A 19405-nucleotide genomic window follows, 5' to 3' on the forward strand; every position below is an offset into this window, starting at 1 on the left:
CTGGAGTCAGAGCACAGGGTCAGCCTGCATCCCTGGAGCACAGACGGTAAGGAGGCTTGTTAAAGGGCCCCAAGAGTGGTAGCTTGATGATACCCGGGTTTGAACACCCGACATTCTGATCAGTAATATATATATATATATATATATATATATGTACTGTATACACACACACACACACACACACACACACACCTTGGATATTGTGATTTGTGGCAAAATTACATAGCGGGTTAAGAAGGGCCTGGAGAGGTGGTGGTACATGCTGGCAAAAAGGGGAATGCATATCAGTAGGAGCAAGACAAAATGTGTGAATGAGAGGGAGGGCAGTGGAGTGGTGTGCTTGCAGGAAAAAGAGGTGGTGAAGGTGGATGAGTTTAAGTCCCTGGAGTCAACAGTGCAAATTAATAGAAGTGTGTAGGCAGGGTGGAGTGGGTGGAGAAGAGTGATAGCAGGAGTGATTTGTGATAGAAGGAATGGACAGGATTAGAAATGAGTTTATTAGAGGGACTGCGCAGGTAGCACGTTTTGGAGAAAAGGTGAGCGAGCCGTGATTGAGATGGTTTGGACATGTTCAGAGGAGGGACATGGGGTATATCAGTAGGAGAATGCTGAAGACGGAGCTGCCAGGCAGAAGGAAAAGAGGAAGTCCAAGGAGGAGGTTTATAAATGTGGTGAGAGAAAAAATGCAGGTAGTTGGTTTGAAAGAGGCAGATGTAGATGATGTGGAGACAGATGATCTGCTGTGATGACCCCTAGCGGGAGCAGCCAAAAGAAACAGAAAGAAAAAGAAGAAATACCTTGTGAAAGGGAACACACACTCAATAGGCAAAAATAAACTACTAAGCAACTGTTGCTGAAGTAAACCTCAGTGTAATTATTTTCATATAATTAAAGTGACAATTCATTTAAATATGAAAACCATTTAAGAATCTGAATCTAGAGCATAACATGAAGCCTTATTAGAAAATGGTATTGCAATGTATTTCAAGAAACCTATAAATGTATGCAATATATATATATATATATATATATATATATATATATATTTAATGTGCAAAAGGGAATAAAGGGATGTGATAGATAGAATGTGGCATGGTTGCTGGTACCAGACAAACTGCTGAGAATGTTTCAGAAAGATCTACTACATACACATCTTCTACATACAACACTATTGAGCTGCAGGTCTCACTTGTTGATAAGAAGTCAGCAATGAATAGCCAGAATGTCTGTAATAAAAGTAACTTAAGAATAGTAACCACTTTCTACAAATGTGATAAGCAGAAAAGCATCACAATAATCCATCTTCAGGTAGATGGGCTACAAAAGCACAATCCCTCATCAGTTCAGGTTATGAAACTGAGGTTACATATTTACAAGTTCTCCAAAACTACATAATAAGCGCGATTTGGGTGGGCAAAGGCATTGCCTGATTTTTACAAGGTGCTTTAGATGCAGAATTATTGCTAATCAGATGTTTCTGAACCTCTTTTTTGTAGCCTCTAGTACTTTTACCCACAGTACTGCCTTTGCATTTGCAGAACCACATTATTATCCTTCAGCTTGGATCTTTCAACACATCACCGCGCGAAACGATTATGCGGCACAGCGTTTTGTTTGACAAGCTTCCTGACACAAAACAAAAATTGACTTAACTTGATGTGCTTGCATTTTTTCATAACTTATTCCATTTGAAGTCCAGGTCACTGCAGATGTAAATCTGGTCCCAGTGTACCGGTCAAACTTCCCCTCTTTCTCCCATGTGACTCTACCTGGAAGGACAGAATGAGGACAGCTGCTGGAAGGCTGGGAACATAAATACCTGCACCCGGCTTTCTGCATTAGTCTTGTCCCCCCTTCCCCCTTTAATGCAAATCTTCCAGCTTGCACATTAAAAGCCTTGTCTTTGTATGTTTGCATATTTGTCATGAGTCTGTTTGATATCATCGATGAATTTGAACTTCTTGCACAGTTGAGCAAGTAAAATAAGGTACACTTTTATGCCCAATGCAACTTTCGGTTCCTCCTGCGGCATTTGGGGCAGTGGCGTCAATGCTGGAGGAAGCAGATTTGCATATAAAACGATGGGATGACTTGTGGGAGTCTAGCCTTCACTGCCAAAACATACAAAGGGACAGGAAAGCTCATCCAGTGAGGAGTGACACTTCAAACATTATCATTACGAAAATAACAATAATAATAAAGGATAGCACGGGTCGGAGAATGTTCTTTAGAATAGTTTTGTTCCGCCAGACCTTGACAACACACTCAAAAGGCACAAAACTTTCAATTGGGGATGTTTGAAACTGATGGCAACTTTATTTCTCTCTCCTTCTCACCAAATCTCCTGTGTCTTTAAGCAGACGGTGGCTTGTCAGTACTCATTTGACTAAATGGACCCATTACAGCCCTCTGAGGCAAGCAAAGCAGATTTAGGGCGTTGGTGTTTTTTTTTTTTTGACACCATTCCTGTTAGCATTAAAGGATTACTTAACAAAAAGCTAATATATTTATTTAAGGTAAAAAATAATGGTCAGGTGATGGCACAATGTCTCCATTCCCATCATTAAATCGTCATTTAACAGTACTCGGCTGAGAGATTCCGAGCTCTACGAATGAATATAAAGCTTCTGGCTCTTTTCCCAGACTCTGGCAGCCTGTGTCATCCCCGAACCCATCAGCTCTGCTGTCTCTGCCATTGGGTTCAACAGCAAGAAGTCAGCTTTGGCAAGGGCTAAACGATGAACTGAGGGCAAAAGGAAAAGTCACAAGGCCGGTAACAAACAAAGAACCGCAAAATGTAGTGACAGGCAAGTTATTTTGCTGAAAACCCACTGTTAATTTGATGATCTCTCGATTGTATTTCAGGTTCAGCTGTACAGCATATAAATTCACTGCAGATCCTTTTGGATGTGTGATGTGTAAATTGGTTTCAAATTGAGGAAATAATAGAAATTCAGTGAGCCAGACTGAATAAAAAAGAGCAATAATCGACATTATTATTATTATACAAAAAGTATATCATCAGATTTCATCTACAAGTAGGTGCAGCCTGAACATTTGATTTCCATGGTCTATAAATTAGAATTTACTCAAATATTAATAATAATACTAATGTTTATAATTTATATGAAGTACAGATTTATGCATTTTTTAAAACACAGATTTATGGGTTATGACTATGTTTTTGTTTAGTTTTTGCTTGTAATCTTTTCTAATGAATTAATCGGTTTTATTTCCCAAAACATGCACACACTAGTAGCCTGATCAAGCAGTAACTAATGATGACTGCATGCTGTAAATGTATAAGGTTAATGAATATAGTGTGTGTTTTTATACACACTTTCATTCCCTCATGAGGAGGGAGGAGGTAGATTAGTGATTAAAGACATTGAATCTGATGATCATGAGTTCAAATCCCAGTCACACCAAGCTGCGATTCCTGGGCTCCTGGGCAAGGCCATTAACCTCAAGCTGTTCAGTTGTATGAAGATAAATAAATGAGATAAATGTAAGTTGATCTGGATAAGGGCATCTGCTAAATGTCACAAATGTACAGTAAATGAATGTACATGAGCATAAAAACCTCTGGCCTGAAAATTTCCCCTATTGATCCCATGGATTCCCAGTTCTTAGATGCACACCCTAACCTTTCATGAAAGTGTGATGAAAATAAATAGTATTTAATGTGTTATATTTGTGTTATATATCAGTTTAAAACAAATTATCTGTTCATTACAAATTAGCTACTGTATTCGGTTACTTTCTTATTAGTCTCAGGTATTTATTGGGCAGTACAGCTATTTGCAGGTGCAGACTAAAATGCTTGATTTTTAAATCCAAAAACACAAGGGAAGACGTAAACGCTGTTAAAATGGAAGAGTAAAGCAATCAACAAGCAGACTATGACACACAAGCACAATAATCAGGAACCAGGAAATGAGACAAAGATCAAAACCATGAAAGCAATCACAATAACAAGGAATGTCAGGAGAACAAGATCTATTGAGCAATACTTCATATTGATTTGAGTGCTTACAGTTTGTATATATAGTATATTTATTTCTCAGCATTATATCAAGAGAACATTGAAATTCAAAATTCCATGTGGAAGTAGTTGCTCAGTGGTTAAAGTTCTGGGTTGATCAGAAAGCTGGGGGTTTAAGCTTTAATATCCATAATCCATAATCCATATGTAGCTTGTATATAAAAATGTATAGCAACATTTATATTACTAGACATATGCAGCATTATTCTAATGCTACATTCAAGTAAATGTGCAAAACAGACATTTGTATTTGCATTTTTCTTCCCTTTCATTGTGGACATTGTGAATTACCTCCATTACCATTTTTATTTAACAAAGTAACAACAGAAGCCAATATGTCAGCACAGTGATGTCCAGGATAAAGAAAGCAATGTGTTAATGATCTTAATGTAAACCAGAGAGTGAAAGCAGTGAAAGTTATGCACAGTGCCAGCCTTAGAGGTTCGGCCAAATTGTTGTTTGTGTAATAGGAGACCTTTACGCTCAAAAGATGCCAACCTTCAGTATTACTTTACATGTCATTTAAAGCTGTATGGAAGTGAAGTATTGAGTTTTAAACAGCATAGCAGTCCTATTAGGAGTGTATTAACCTTGGATCTCGAACGTCAAAAGCACTGTTCCTCTCCAAACAAACTGGACCTTTTCCATTCTCACCCTCTCTCTGCTTTATTATAATGTCCATTAGGTGGATCAATCAAAATACTAGACTAATAAATAAAGAAACAGATGCATGATTGAGCACTGACATTTATTTGATCTTGAGAGGAAAAAAATGATGTGGACTTTTTTGTCCTCTTTTGTCTTCTAAGGCTTTCACTGAGCCTCACATTCCACCCACGTCTACTCCCCCACTGTCTGTCTTGAGACATAATGTATGTAGAGGAAGAAAAAAATAGCTGTGTAGTATACAACGATTCTAGAGAATTAGGGCACTTTTTCGTCAAGTCCTTTATAAACCATGCAGGCAAAGTGCTTTTGAACCTGAGGTAAAATTTCAAGTTGAAAACTTAAATGGTGGATGATGCAATTGTTCACATTGTTGTCATGTTAGTTTCAAGTAGCCATGGACTTTTATTGTCAGCACATGGTGTTTCTCCTAGACCCAAGATGCAAGACGCATGTATAACATGCACAGTCCTGGATGTTAATAAAGACCAACATGATCCAGAAGCAAACAGAGAGGCAGTGGTACAGTGGTGGTGAGAAAACAAAGAAAAACATGACTGTAACATAACATTAACCATAATGTAGAATGAAAATGTTGTTTAATACGTCAGATATTAGCTCCTGAGAGAATTCAGTTTCCAGCAATCACTAGGCCAAAGTCTCTAAACATGGCCACCCCAGATTTCCCATCTTCCCCTTCAGTCACAAGCTCCTGATTCATTCTGACTCATTGTAGGATCCAAACAGATGTTTATTTAATCATCTTTTGTTTATCTGTTTTTATTGATGCAATTTAGTAAGTGAATTTAAGTTAAATATTACAATATTTCTAAACATATACTTTTGTTATAGCAAATGGATCTCCAATTTCAGTTTGTATCGTTTATTAGATGTCATTACGTGGGTCTTTGAAAATGTTAAGATTGGAGCAGCAACGTTTTTTGACAGTACAACATCTTTTTTTCGGCTTCTCCCATTAGGGGTCGCCACAGCGGATCATCCACATGTTTGATTTGGCACATGTTTTTACGCTGGATGCCCTTCCTAACGCAAGCCTCCCCATTTATCCGGGCTTGGGACCGGCACTAAGAGTGGCTGGGGTTGGTTCCCTGACCGGGGATCGAACCCGGGGCGCAGCGGTGAGAGCACCGCATCCTAAACACTAAACCACCAGGGGAGCCTTTTTTTCCAGTTCCCAATTCCCAGTTATTAAAAAAAAACTTCTAGAAAGAAGATACTGGATTAATCAATGTTCTTCCCAATGTTATATCTAAAAGTGGAGCAGTGTATAAGAATTAGAAGGTTTGCTACCACACTAATGCGCAGTCACATTCACACACTCAGTTTTTAAAAAGATACTCTCTGATCTTATATTGCCCTTATTCTTGTTTGTTTTTGTACCATTTTCAATCCTGTTTAAGCCTAGTTTGGTCTGTTTCCACATTTACCAGACCCGTGCCTGTTTTCGGTTTTTTATTTTCAATTCAGATCTGTTTGCTATTTGTATTTAAAAAATGTCCTGCACTGCTTTTGACTGCTTTACCTTCCACATCACAGTCATGGTTGTGATAGTAACCTGAAAGGAATTGAGTTTAAGAGACCATGCAGTACTGTAATGAGTTGGTGCAAGGGGTGAACAAAGCGACATGTCCATCATTATTGATTTCAGTTGTCGGTCCAATTGTCTGGGGGGTGGATGGAGTTACTTGGTGATGTCTGTGGAGGGTGGCAAAACAGTGTTCAGGAGTCTGATAGCCTGGGGTTAAAAGCTTTTACCTAGTCAGGCAGTCTTTTAACGAATGCTGCACCTTGTTCTGGATGGTAGAAAGTGGATATTTTGTGGGAGGAAAAGGAGGGATCATACACAATACTGGAAATCATGTGGATGCCCTGTAAAGGATAAAGTCTCACCGATGATGCGTTCAGCTGTCAGCACTAGCCTCTGTGGGGGCTTGCGATCTAAAACGGTACAATTCCCGGAGCATGACAATGATGTAGCCGGTCAGTAGACTCTCTATGGTGCTGCTAGAGAATGTGGTGAGAATGTGTCAGGTGCAGTTGGGGAATGATTTTCTTAAAACAGGAGAGAAAATGCAGGCAATGCTGGCCTCTTATAGCCATAGTTGGTTGTCAAAGCGAGGTTTTCTGTGATGGTGTGAACGCCCTGGAAAATAGTGTGGTGCTTATCATTCTTTTTACTTTGAACCCATCTGTGACTTCAGGATGACCTGAAGTCAACAATCATCTATTTTGTTTTGTCAACATTTAGAGGTAGATTTATGTTCTGGCACCAGACTGTGAGGTGATCCTCCTTCTCTCCATATGTCTCGTCGCTGTCACTGAAGAGGTCAACAACTGTGGCAGCATCGCATGTGTTTAGAGCTGCATATGGCAGTGTGGCGTTTGGTGCAGTCATGGGTTACCATGGGTTACTTCATGTGACTTCTCCTGGTAAAGTTGTCTATATGTCTATTGTTTAATCCACACGTAGCTTGAAAATTCTTTCATTTTGATTTCATGAAGATGCTTCATTAATTGATCCTATTGGTGTTTCCAATGTACCTGCCTATCTCTTGCAGAAAAAAAGAAATGATGATCTGAGGCTTATCTTAGTAGCGGTACTAATGAACTAATGAAGTTTCATTTTACATTTGATAGAATTTACAATATCAAAAAAAAATAACACACAAACATCTCCCATTACTTGCTAGCCTTCTATTACGAGATTGCAACTGGGTAACAAAAATTCCACAACAAGGATAAGTTGATTAACTATTAACTGTTTATCAAGAAAGTTCTTATCGACCTTGAATCCATGCTCTTTTTATATTTTTATCTAGTCACACACTCAGAAAACCATTCATCATTCTCCTTTACACCTTCTTTCCACTGGTAGGCTGCCATATCTTGCCAGTCACCACAATCAAGCTTCTTTCATGCCTAGAGTTCTACAACTGATGACATACAATGCTTTTTTTTCTATTTTACCTGCAACACCTGCAACACCTGCAAAAATCGTCTGCACTGTTGCTTAAAATATTTTTTCAACCCCCCCACTACCAGCAGTGTATTAACTCCAATTAGTTACTGAAAATAGTTGCAAGTACAAGGTGCAAAATAAGTGTATGTAGCAACCGAACTGCACCAAATAGATGTAGTGTAAAATGTGATCTCACCATGCAACTACAAAACAATCTGGTAACTGCCCAAGCACCAAAATTACATTACAGTAATCCTTCTCCTATTGCAGGGGGTTACGTTCCAGACCCCCAGCGATAGGCAAAAATCCATGAAGTGGCAACCTAATATGTATACAGTATACAGAATATCTGTATATCTTAAGGCTTTATAAACCATCCCAACACTCTTATAAACCTTTCCTCTGCTTTTAAACACTTTCAATATTCTTAAACCTACGCAATTTTAACATAGAAAAGTCTATATGAAGATACAACTTGAATGATAAAAATGACGATGAAGGTGATGATGATGATGATGATGATGATGAAATGAATGTACTGCACACCCAAGAAAAGCATTACAACTCTTTTGAAAGCTGAATTTTTTAGGCTAGAAAATGCTTATTTTACCACAAAAAAAATTGAAATAAATCAGCGGAAAATCCGCAAAACAAAATTAGATATGTTCCATGTAAAAACCCGCGTAACAGTGAGACCGCAAAAGCTGAACCGCGATGTGGCGAGGGATTACTGTATATTCACATTTTTTTGTTGTTGATATATTCATCTATGCACAGTGTCGGTTGCAAGTTGTTCAGAAAGTGTAGGATTCACTGGAAGGCAAACATTGTGAGTGATCTTTTTTGGGAACTATACAAACTTCTGGATATCACACATGGGCTTAGTAAAAAACAATTTTAAAGGTCTTAAGGGTTTAATGATATATCATTAAAGCTTAGAAATGAATTTAGAGGCATTAATTACACATTCTTGGGTAAGCAACATAATCATTAGAGGAATCTAATATGAAGATTAGATTCAATGGAGAAATAAAACCTAATGCAGTAAACAGAGTAAATATTCACACTGGAGCCTTCTTGTTTTAACTCATATCCACAGTGTAACACAACACACATTCGCTCCTGACCACTTCACCCTTAATTCCACAGTGGACTTTGTAGCAGACATACAGTACACCTCGATGCACGATTCTGCCTATAACAAAACCATGTACACTTTTTATTCTTTGACCTTTGACACTAAGTGCTCAGTGGGGATTTAATGACTCCATCTCTAAATGCTGTTGCGTTTGAGCATTAGCTGCTGGGAAGAAATGTCAAGCTAATCTTGTGACACGGAATTCCACAGCGAGGCTACATCTTGGCTGCTGAGGTGCTGAGGTGTTCTGAGCTTTGTGATGCATATAATCCCCGAAATAAAAACAGCCTCCAGGGTTTTTTTCCATTTACATATATGTGTAATTTTGCCTGTCTTTTGCCTATTCCGCAATATTGCAAATCATCAGCTATAATATAGAAAGTTAACTGGAAGCTTTTCCAGTTTCAAAGAACTCTACATTTTAGAGATTTGTTTGCAAATTTAAGATGGGAATTGGGTGCCATTTGGGGCATTATTTACAAAAATGTAAAAAATTGTAGGTAAGAACAGAATCAATAGTAAAAAAATTGCTTCCCTTTGTCCATCTATCTATGCTTCTAAAGAAAGCATTTGTAAAAAATCCTTACTTTTTTTTACCTGTTGCAAGTATTATGAAGACTGCCCTTAAAAATATGTACCTCTCTAAGTATGTTGTGTGTGAAAAACAGAATGTTCGAACGTAAACACAAAAACAGGGTCGTTATTACTTTTTTTTTATAAATCAGGAAAAATAAACCTAAAGAGTTAGATAAATAGTAAGAATTAAAAAAAAATATATATATATATATATATATATATATATATATATATATATATATATATATATATATATATATATAAATATAAATATAATATATGAGGAAAAGCTCAAATTTGAGTCAAATATATTGTGTATATATATATATATATATATATATATATATATATATATATATATATATATATATATATATATATATATATATATATATATCTGTTATGTGCGATTTGACAAGTACAAGCAGTCAAAACCAACAAGTACATCCAGGAAGAAAATGTATCAGTAATGCACTTGGACTGGAAAGTCTTTTGGGCTGTTTTGTGCATTACGTGAAATATGGGCAAAGTACAGAGATGAGAGCATACAAAAGAGACTGTAACTCAGCTGAGCTATTTTTGTCACTTTTGTTTTCCCACCCCACTGTGTGCAGTGAGGAGTTGAGGTTGGCCCTTTGGGGAGGGGGGATGTGGAGTAGGCGGGAAACTGCTGCCAACTACAAATGAGAACAGCAACCTTCGCTCTGATCCCATCAGCGACACTCTAAAAACACACTTTTCCCCTGACGGAAAGCTGAAACATAGAACGAAGGACATGATGCGTGCTTCGCACATGTATATTATAGTGTGCAATAATTATGAGTTATGTATTCCAGTTTAGGTGCCTGGGAAAAAAGAGGCGCTTGATTAGACTAAAGGAAGTGCATTGAACCCCAGTTCATGTGACTTAACACCATGCTATTCTTTTTCAGTTATATATATATATATATATATATATATATATATATATATAGATAGATAGATAGATAGATAGATAGATAGATAGATAGATAGATAGATAGATAGATAGATAGATAGATAGATGTGTGTGTGTGTGTGTGTGTGTGTGCGTGTGTGTGTGTGTAAATGTATATTCAGTCTAGAACACAGCAAGTCTCAAAATATAAGCCAGCTAGCAAAACAACAAAAAAATGTATTTGTCATTCCTCATGTAAAGCATTCCTTTCTAATGCCTGCTCCCTATTTCATACTTTTCATTTTGCTAACCCTAACCCTAACCCTAAAAAAAAGCTAAATCAGGGGTCTTATCTATCAGTCATATGCACACAAATATAATAGCATCTTTGGCTAGAATCATCCTTCAGTCCAAACATCTGGCAGAGTGTTATCCAGGGTATTGAGGAGGACTGCTTGACTAGTCAGAAATAAACACTTTTCCCTATAGGTCTTCATTAAGCATGGCTTAACAATGTGTATGCAGTTTTCCAAGCTATAAATCTAACAAAATCCAAAATCCAAATTGGGAAAGCAATAAAACAAGTGTCTTGTGAATTCTAAATTCATTTCAAATTGATAACTCAGAGTAAACAAAGAGAAGAGCCTGGGTAGAAGTTTGCAATGCTGGAAGACTCACCCTGTAATGTGGGGAGGCTCTGTGGTCAGAAGAACCTGTGGTGGTTTGTCTCGCTCAATGAGCCATACTTTGTAGCGGCCTTTTTGCCTGGGGTGCAGAAATACAGTCACGTCCAACCCACAGGGTCGATGGATAGACCGAAGCCATGGACTTAGAACCCAGGGTCCTCCCACAGCTGAGCCGTTCACTAACACAAAGCGACCTGAAAATCAAATTAAATAGGAAAGTGTTAAATGAATGAATTAATCTGTTAATTAAAGTCTGTCATTTTTCTTTTTTTATTTGGAAAGAATCTATGTGTTTGCTGGAGGCATCTCAAGAGAATGCCTCGCTCTGGACTACTAGTGAATCCAAATATGAAGCCTGGAGCTCAAACACCAAAATTTGCACAAAAAGCCGAAGACATGGCTGGGGGGAATGAAATGACAGCACACAAAAAGTAAGAAAGAAATAATGAAAGAGAGGGGAGAAATCAAAGCTCTCTCTGTGGGCTTTGATTTAGAAATCTCTCTCTCTCTCTCTCTCTCTCTCTCTTTCTCTTTCTCTCTCTCCCTCACTGATATATAAAGCTCCTTCATTCGGTACATTTTTTTTCAGAGGAAAGAAGAAAGGCAAAAGGGCAGCAAGGCCTTATTTTAACGAGAAGAAAAATAAAAACATTACCAGAGACAAGAAACATCCAAATGCCCCATTTCCAGTACTCAAACAATATCTGTATTTTTAGTTATTTTTTAATCAGAAGTCATATCAATCAATAATCAATATATTAGCCCTATATGTTGAGAGATCCAAATTCAGATTAATACTTGTTTAAACCCACAACATTCTGGGAAATGAAAAATATGAAATCAATAAACTATGGGCAAAATGATCATTGTTCAGTATATAATGTCTTCTTCGACTAAATCATAAAAAGGGTATTTTTAAAGATAAATCGTCCATGGGGAAAAGTATTCAGTATTCTGACCCCACAAGCTAGTAGTATTAGTACTTGGTTGCAAAACTGTTGTTGGTAATTACAGCTTTGTGAAATCTACAGTAAGATGTAATTAGCTATTTGAAACATTGTCATTTAATGTTGGCTGATTTCCTTCCACAAATCGCATTTGGTACCCAAGTTCATGCAGGTCCCTCTAAAGGACTCATCTGATTGTTCAAAATCCTCGACAAATTATCAATGCAATTTAAGAGACTGGCTGGCACATGCAAGAACTTGTTAAATCATTAAGACTGAATGGCAAATGTAGGGAAATACTTACAGTAGATTTATTCGATTTAGCAGATTTAGTTGGCTATAATCTTATACAGTAAAACCCTGTTGTACGAGCAACTAATAGTATGAGCATGAACAAAGATACGAGCAACCTTGCTCGCAAAATTTGACCCTATTTTGCAAGCAAATTTCGAAGGCACAAGCAAACCCACGCTGCCGGTTCCCCGCTTTTGGCCGAGGGTAGCATCAGTCGGTCGCTCTCGTTGTTAAGTGCAGCAAAAACTAACTTTTTTACTGTTATATTTTTATTTCACTAGAAATCTTGAAAAATGTCTCCCAAGAAAATCAGTGATGGTGCTGCGAAAATGAAAGTAAATAGAATTACCATTGAAACCAAGAAGGAAATAGTCAAAAAGTACGAATCAACCACTACCACATGGGTAAGTGTTAAATTATGTTTACCATACGGTGATTTGAGGTGTATTTGTTTGTTAAAATAGGCTACAAATACTTTTTAAGTGCAGAAATAAGCAAACAAATGAGATCTCGGAACGGATTAAATCACTTTTACATTCATTCTTATGGGGAAAACTATTTTGAACATACGAGCAAATGGACCTACGAGCAATATTCACGAACGAATTATGCTCGTCCAAAGGGGTTTTACTGTAGTATTAAGTTAACTATAAAATAAAATAAAATATAACTAAAACTAAATGCCATTTTAGTGAAAGGTCTATAGGACAATCAAAATTTGCTGTTCAATAGCACTGTTCATTGTTATATATATATATATATATATATATATATATATATATATATATATATATATATATATATATATATATATGCGAAAAGTTAGGTGATGGCAATAGTGTAATGAAACTGAGAAAACAATATGGACAATCTTTCTGCTTTGGGTATAATTAAGTTGGCTGAAGTGTATGTTTGGTCTCAGGTCTAGTGAAGCTCATTATCTCAGGGTTTCTCCGCTCCAGTTCTGTCATATAAGCGATATCACATTTATTCTGGTTAGCCATATGTGACACAAAAGTGTTGTTATGTTGGGTTGATTATAGATGTTATGTCTAGAATGAAGCATTGTGTGTTTAATGTAACCAAAAAAATCCAAATGATGTTTTGTGAGGCCTGATATTAGTGTATTATATTCTGATAACAGCATGTCCTGAAGTATTTTATCCCCAAAAATGGCAATAATTACACTATTATATTCTTTAAAGAATGGCATCTTACTTTCCTGTACCAGAAATCTTGATTTCCTTTCTTTACTTCCTTAGTTCATATATTAATTTGTAACTAATATTTGAGGTTTGGGTAATCTTATACGACTTATAACTTAATGAATTGATAAATTAACAGCTCCTTGAATTAGAGTCTGCAGTCGTGTGAATTTGGGAGAGTGTTCTGGATGTAGTTTTTTTTTGCCGAATATCTGTACTTTTGTAGAGCTGTTTATTCAAATGTCACTCGTCAATAAGAGTAAAATGCTGGAAAATCCACACCCACAAAAAGCTGGTGCCAACATAAACTTGCAAAACACTCGGAAGCACATTTGTAACAAAGTATGCTGCTTATCTGAAAGGTTCGTTATTCTTACCGAAAAATGTGAACACTTGGACTTGTTATTGAGGACAAAAAGGAAAACAGGGTGTGTGTAAATTTCTGTGTAAATGTGACATTTAGAACTGAGAACTTTTTTTTTTTTTTTTCTTTTTGTAAATCCTTAAAACAGAACACTTAACTATCCAAAAGCAGCAAACCCGAATGCTGCAAACATGAGAGAAAAAAAAGGAAAGGTGCGCATGAAAGTATTTCACACCAATTTCTTCAGCCCAGGTTTCACAAATGAGGCCAATTTGTGAATCTTTGTGAATCTACTTCAGCCATTTAGCAATTTAAATGCAGCCTTTTAAATGCGACATGGTGGAATTCTCAATTTGCTGGGTTAACAGAGTTGGACCAAAAAATAAATAAAAGGAAAAAAGAAATGCAAAGTTCTGAAATATAAAAGTGGCTGAATTAAAATACTGTCTGAAATGGTCCAGGGGACTAAGAAAACAGTAGCCTCATTTGTACCCTTATGAAAGCGTGTTTATCCACTTTTTCTATGATGATTTTTTTCTAAATAGTATTTATTTTATCTTGCTGCTAATTTTAACTGGAGCCCATTATAGACCCAAGTGCTATATCCATGGTTCCAATACACTGTCAGAAAAAGCATGGGCTGCTCTGGGGCATTTTTCCAGGAAGTTCCACAGGCTACACATTTCTATAACCATGCTGGCTGCACAAAGTACCTCATGCAGTAAACACAGGAACCTATTAAAGCTTTTAGGCCTCTTATTGCATGGTGAACACACTAGCCAGTATAAAAGAAATAGCAAAAAAATACTAAACTTTGGAATAAACTTATCGGATGCTTACACAAAGCTGAAGACTGTTCAGTTTTGGTAGTTTAGAAGAACCTAATATAGTCTTCTGATCTTTAAGCTTAACCACATTAAAGTACTTTGAATACATGCTTTGTTACTAATGGGAATTTAAAAAAAATAAATAAAAGCAATTAGCATTTTTCTTTCAAAAAACATTACATCGGCTGGTGACAATAAATTATGGGTAAAAGTAAATATAAATGTGACATTTAGACCTGTTAATTAATTATTATTATTATTATTATTATTATTTTTTTTTTTTTTTTTTTTTTTTTGTGTATTACAGATTGTGCCAAACAGAGTTCAACTAAGAAAGATGTAAAAAAAAACGTCTGAAGAAAATAGTTTAGCTCATATCATTTACACAGCTGGGATGTTGAGGGTTAGGAGCTTTGCTCCAAAGCCCACCAGTGGCATCCTGGTGGTGCTTGGCACTTGAACACACAACCTTCTGATCAAAGAATCCAACGTTTTAAACACAGCTACATAGTTGATGAATTTTGAATTCATTGAAAAGTCAAAGGCAAATAGCCAAACAGGTATATCAGTAACACATCATTTTCTCCTGCAGAGCTGCTACTGAACATTTGCCCTCACCGTTTTTGTGTAACTCAGAAGATCAACCGCTTCAAAAATACTCAAATCGGTATCTGGTATGAACAACCATGCCATTGTCAGAATGACCGAGATCACATATTCCTTATTCTAATGCTTGATGTGAGTATTACCAGAAGCACTAGACCTGTTTCTGCATGATTTCATGCATTGTACTGCTTCCATATGATTGGCTGATTCTGTAGTTGCATCATTGAGCAGGTGATACGGGTCTTTAATTAAATCGGTCAGTAATTCTAGGAATTTAACTGAATATAAATGCATTGGAATACAAATATGAAATAATATAGATTGCCATTTCAGGATACAGACCATTTCTAGTTCTGTGTATTAAATAAAAAAGATTAAATATAAAAAAATGATAAATAAATAAACGTTCAAGTTTAGGTTACACTCATAGTGGCATTGCGTTACTGCCAAAGTAGATAACTCACAAGTGTGACACCATTAGGACAGAACTGGGATCTTAAACTTCTGCAGCTATTTTTTTTTTCTTTTTTTAATTTGCCAAGCAAATCTTTTGCAATACATTCACGTTTATCATAAGGTAGGAAGTAAATTACTTACGTGCTATCAGTCCAGCCAACTGCTACAAGACAATTTGCCTCCTGACTGATAGTTTCAACGAAAAAAAAAAATTATAATCAACAGCAGGAAAGCACACCTCCTCATTCCCATGCACCATTACAAATTTAATCAGCGCAAAGCTTTGACTTGACAGAATGCCAAAAAAATGTGCCAGTGTTTGCAAGTCTGGCATTCTGCACAGGAAACATGGGGAAAAAAAAGTATAAAAAAAGAATTATAAATAAATAATTACACTTCCATTGTAATGAGAAGCCTATATTTATATTTAATTTATCATTAGCCATACTTTTAAATGTAGATCACAGCATATTACTAAAACAGGTTTAAATTTTGTAGGGAACAATTAAGGGAGGAGAAAACTAATTTCAAGCCAAAAGCATGACTAAACAGCCCCACACAAACATCTCCCTCTAGTGAGCCCAAATAAATATCTCGGAAACACCCTAAACCGTGAAGTTATTTCCATGTTATTTCCATCTTATTTAGAACATTTGGCGCCTTTGTCATTGCATGAGGAAATGGAAAAAAGAACTTTTCTATTCCATTTTAAATGTAATTTTCTTTTAAGGGAAAAGAGAAAATAACTAATTAAAATGTCTTTTTTTTTGGAGAACAATCATAAGCAATCTAGGTGGCAATAGGCATGAATGATAAAGCTTTTGCATGTCAGATAAGTGAAGAATAATACATGAAGAAAAATCTGCCATGGCATGGCGCCTCTAACGTCCCAAAGTATTGATTTTCGAACAGCATGTCATAAAGTGTTTTATCGTTTTTTTATACACTGGAGAAAAAAACGAGGAGGAAAAAGTATCACAGAATTTTAGATGTCTGTATGGGTTCCAGGTGAGTGAATTGAGTTGCATGAACACAATTTGTTTTTATGATTCGATAGTGTATTTTCAAAGGCCTTGAATAAAATGCCAAAAAAAAAAATTAGCTCAAATATATTCATGTAGATTTAATAGCTGTATTTTCGTTCCACAATGCTGACAGAGGAGAAGGATTTGATTTGCTTGCAGATACATTTTTAGAGGATATTTACAAGATGGACTTTTAAAGAAAAGCTGGACACTGCGAGGAAAAGTCACTCAGAACAGTTCAAACCAGTTGTTTCGCTTTTTCATGAACAATGTATACTTTTGCGTTTTCTTGCCCACTGCAAAAAACACAGTTAGTCTTAATTTAAAATCTTTAGGTCAACCGTAATGCATGAAAAAAAAGCATCCTAACCACTAGACCACCATGGAACCTACAACCCACCACTTACATTTATGAAAATGTAAAGAAGGATGAGCACAATCCAATATTTATACTGTATAATGACATGACAAAAGATGACTCCCAATTGAATTTAAACCTGGGATGAGTCACAGCAACTAAACCCTTTGCAGTTTTTGTCTGTTCTATACTCACAATTTGCCACATTAAACACAATACAGTGATTTAGAGATGTATAAATGGAGTCCATAACGCAAATCTAGGATCACTGGTGGGCATTTTAAAGTGTAATAACGTACTTTCTAATCTCGAGTTTGAAGTGTATGATATAAATTGTGCACAAATGTAACCCTGTCTCAAAGTCACAAGCATAATTTAAAGGTTCTGGCAAGAGTTTGGAGTAAGGGTTCTCCTACTGTGTGTTTGCAACAATAGAAAGTTCCGTTAAAAAGGTTTGAAGTTTAGAAGCATGGAACATTGAATTGTAGAAATGATCACAGTATAGTTCTTATAGACCAGTACCATATTTTTTAGACTATAAGCCGCTACTTTTTTCCCACGTTTCGAACCCCGCAGCTTAAACAACGAAATGGCTTATTTATTAATTTTTCCTGGGTTTCACAAACCTCAAGCCAAAAACTGAGCGACATACCATTAGACCAATGAAATTTCCGAAAGGGAAACGAAAAAACGCACCTCACCTATGTTCTGAGCTGCACGGCATCGGGAGGAAAAAAGTTTTTTTTTTAAACGAACAATGAAGCCAAAAGAAAAACTCCCGAGAGAAATAGTTGTGAAAGGAAGGAGGAAGACAGTGAACAATGACTTTCTTGGTCGGCTACTGTTTAGATACAAGCCGTTGTAGCGTGTTGAGTCTGGGATAAGGGATAGCTCGCCATATCCAGTTGCAACAGAAATCATAGAAGCACAGACAGGTTTCCAAAACTCGTGCTTTTTTATTTTTCTTGGCAACAGCGTTACGGGTTAGTCAAAGAAATGAGCATCAGAAAATAATAAGGACATATTCCTCGGTCTTGCACACATGCAGAAATAGTGGCGGCAGGCTATTCCCAAAATACCGCTCTGCTCTTAAAGGAGCCACAACATATTTCACCCGTTACACCATGTAACAGACACTGTCGCTAAATCCTGTGTAAAGTTCATTAGTTTCAGTGTAGACTTACTTAGGCTTATTTATGTTCAAAATAAAAATCTTTGTAAAATTCAGTGGGTGCGGCTTATATATGGGTGCGCTTAATAGCCTGGAAATTACGGTACTTTTACTTTTGATACTTAAGTGCATTCGAGAGCAAGTACTTTGTATTTTTACTTTAATACAAATTTAAAAGGAGTATTTTTACATTTACTGGAGTAATAAGGTCATTACAGGATGTACTGGATCAAGTGAAAGTTTAGAATCCTAAAGATTTAGCCTTTTGTTTTGTTTCTATTAGCAAAGATCATCTAAATGACACAAAAAATTATCTGCATAAAGTTTCACATAACAAACTAATTTAATTATATTTACGTGTTTTCTGGATCTTGACCCGTTAGTTTTGAAAGTGCACAAATGTTTACTGGAAATACATTTAAATACACCTGAGTCGGCATAATTTTTTTCCCCACATCCAAAATGTATGGATATCTTCTAAAAGCCCGATATATACTACAAGATAAAATGCCCTGTGTCCTCTGAAGATGTGAAGAATTGAGTCTCATAAGAGGCTCTACTCCAGTATATGGCCATGCTCATTGCACTGATCACACTGCACTGTTTTATCTCCATGCACTCAACACCTGTTTGTTTGATTCATATTTGCTACCTTATTTTCGGTTCCCAGAATCATTGTCTGACACCAGAAACCTTTGATCTCCATCAGTCTCTGTGATGTACGAAACAAAAGGCCATGTCAAGCACAACAAAGATTGGCAGAAACAAAAAAAGCACCAAAAGACACTCTCAACTCCATCTCCAAAGCTGAGATAAAAATAAAAAAAATAACAAAAAAGTCATGTAGCATCAGAGCAAACAACTAACTGAATGTCTATGGGATATCATGTTCAAAGCCTTTCTCTCTCTAATGTTCTCTGAAACAGCACTACCAGCACAAGTACTATCTGTAACACATGTATTGAAAATCTGTGTAAAAAAATGCTTCACTGCAACAGAGAGGATTTATATCCTGGATGAGGCCATAATTTTGTAGGTAAGCACTGCTGGGACATGCAGTCCAGCTCTGAGAGTACTACTGTGGATGATCATTCAATTTAACAAAATAATATGAAAACATGCATGTGGGTATTTATTTTCTTAAT

At 36.4% G+C, this 19405-nt stretch overlaps 1 protein-coding gene across 3 annotated transcripts in view; it reads right to left on the reverse strand.

The window, feature by feature from the left end:
• The window catches only part of alk (ALK receptor tyrosine kinase), a 457491-nt gene that overhangs the window by 144610 nt on the left and 293476 nt on the right, over positions 1-19405 (reverse strand). For all 3 annotated transcript variants that reach the window (XM_046855620.1, XM_046855619.1, XM_046855621.1), the window contains one exon: positions 11000-11201. In XM_046855620.1, the coding sequence (XP_046711576.1) occupies positions 11000-11201 (202 nt within the window). The remainder of the gene's footprint in view (positions 1-10999; positions 11202-19405) is intronic.

Source organism: Silurus meridionalis, chromosome 8 (assembly GCF_014805685.1).
Source record: "Silurus meridionalis isolate SWU-2019-XX chromosome 8, ASM1480568v1, whole genome shotgun sequence".
Lineage (NCBI taxonomy): Eukaryota > Metazoa > Chordata > Actinopteri > Siluriformes > Siluridae > Silurus > Silurus meridionalis.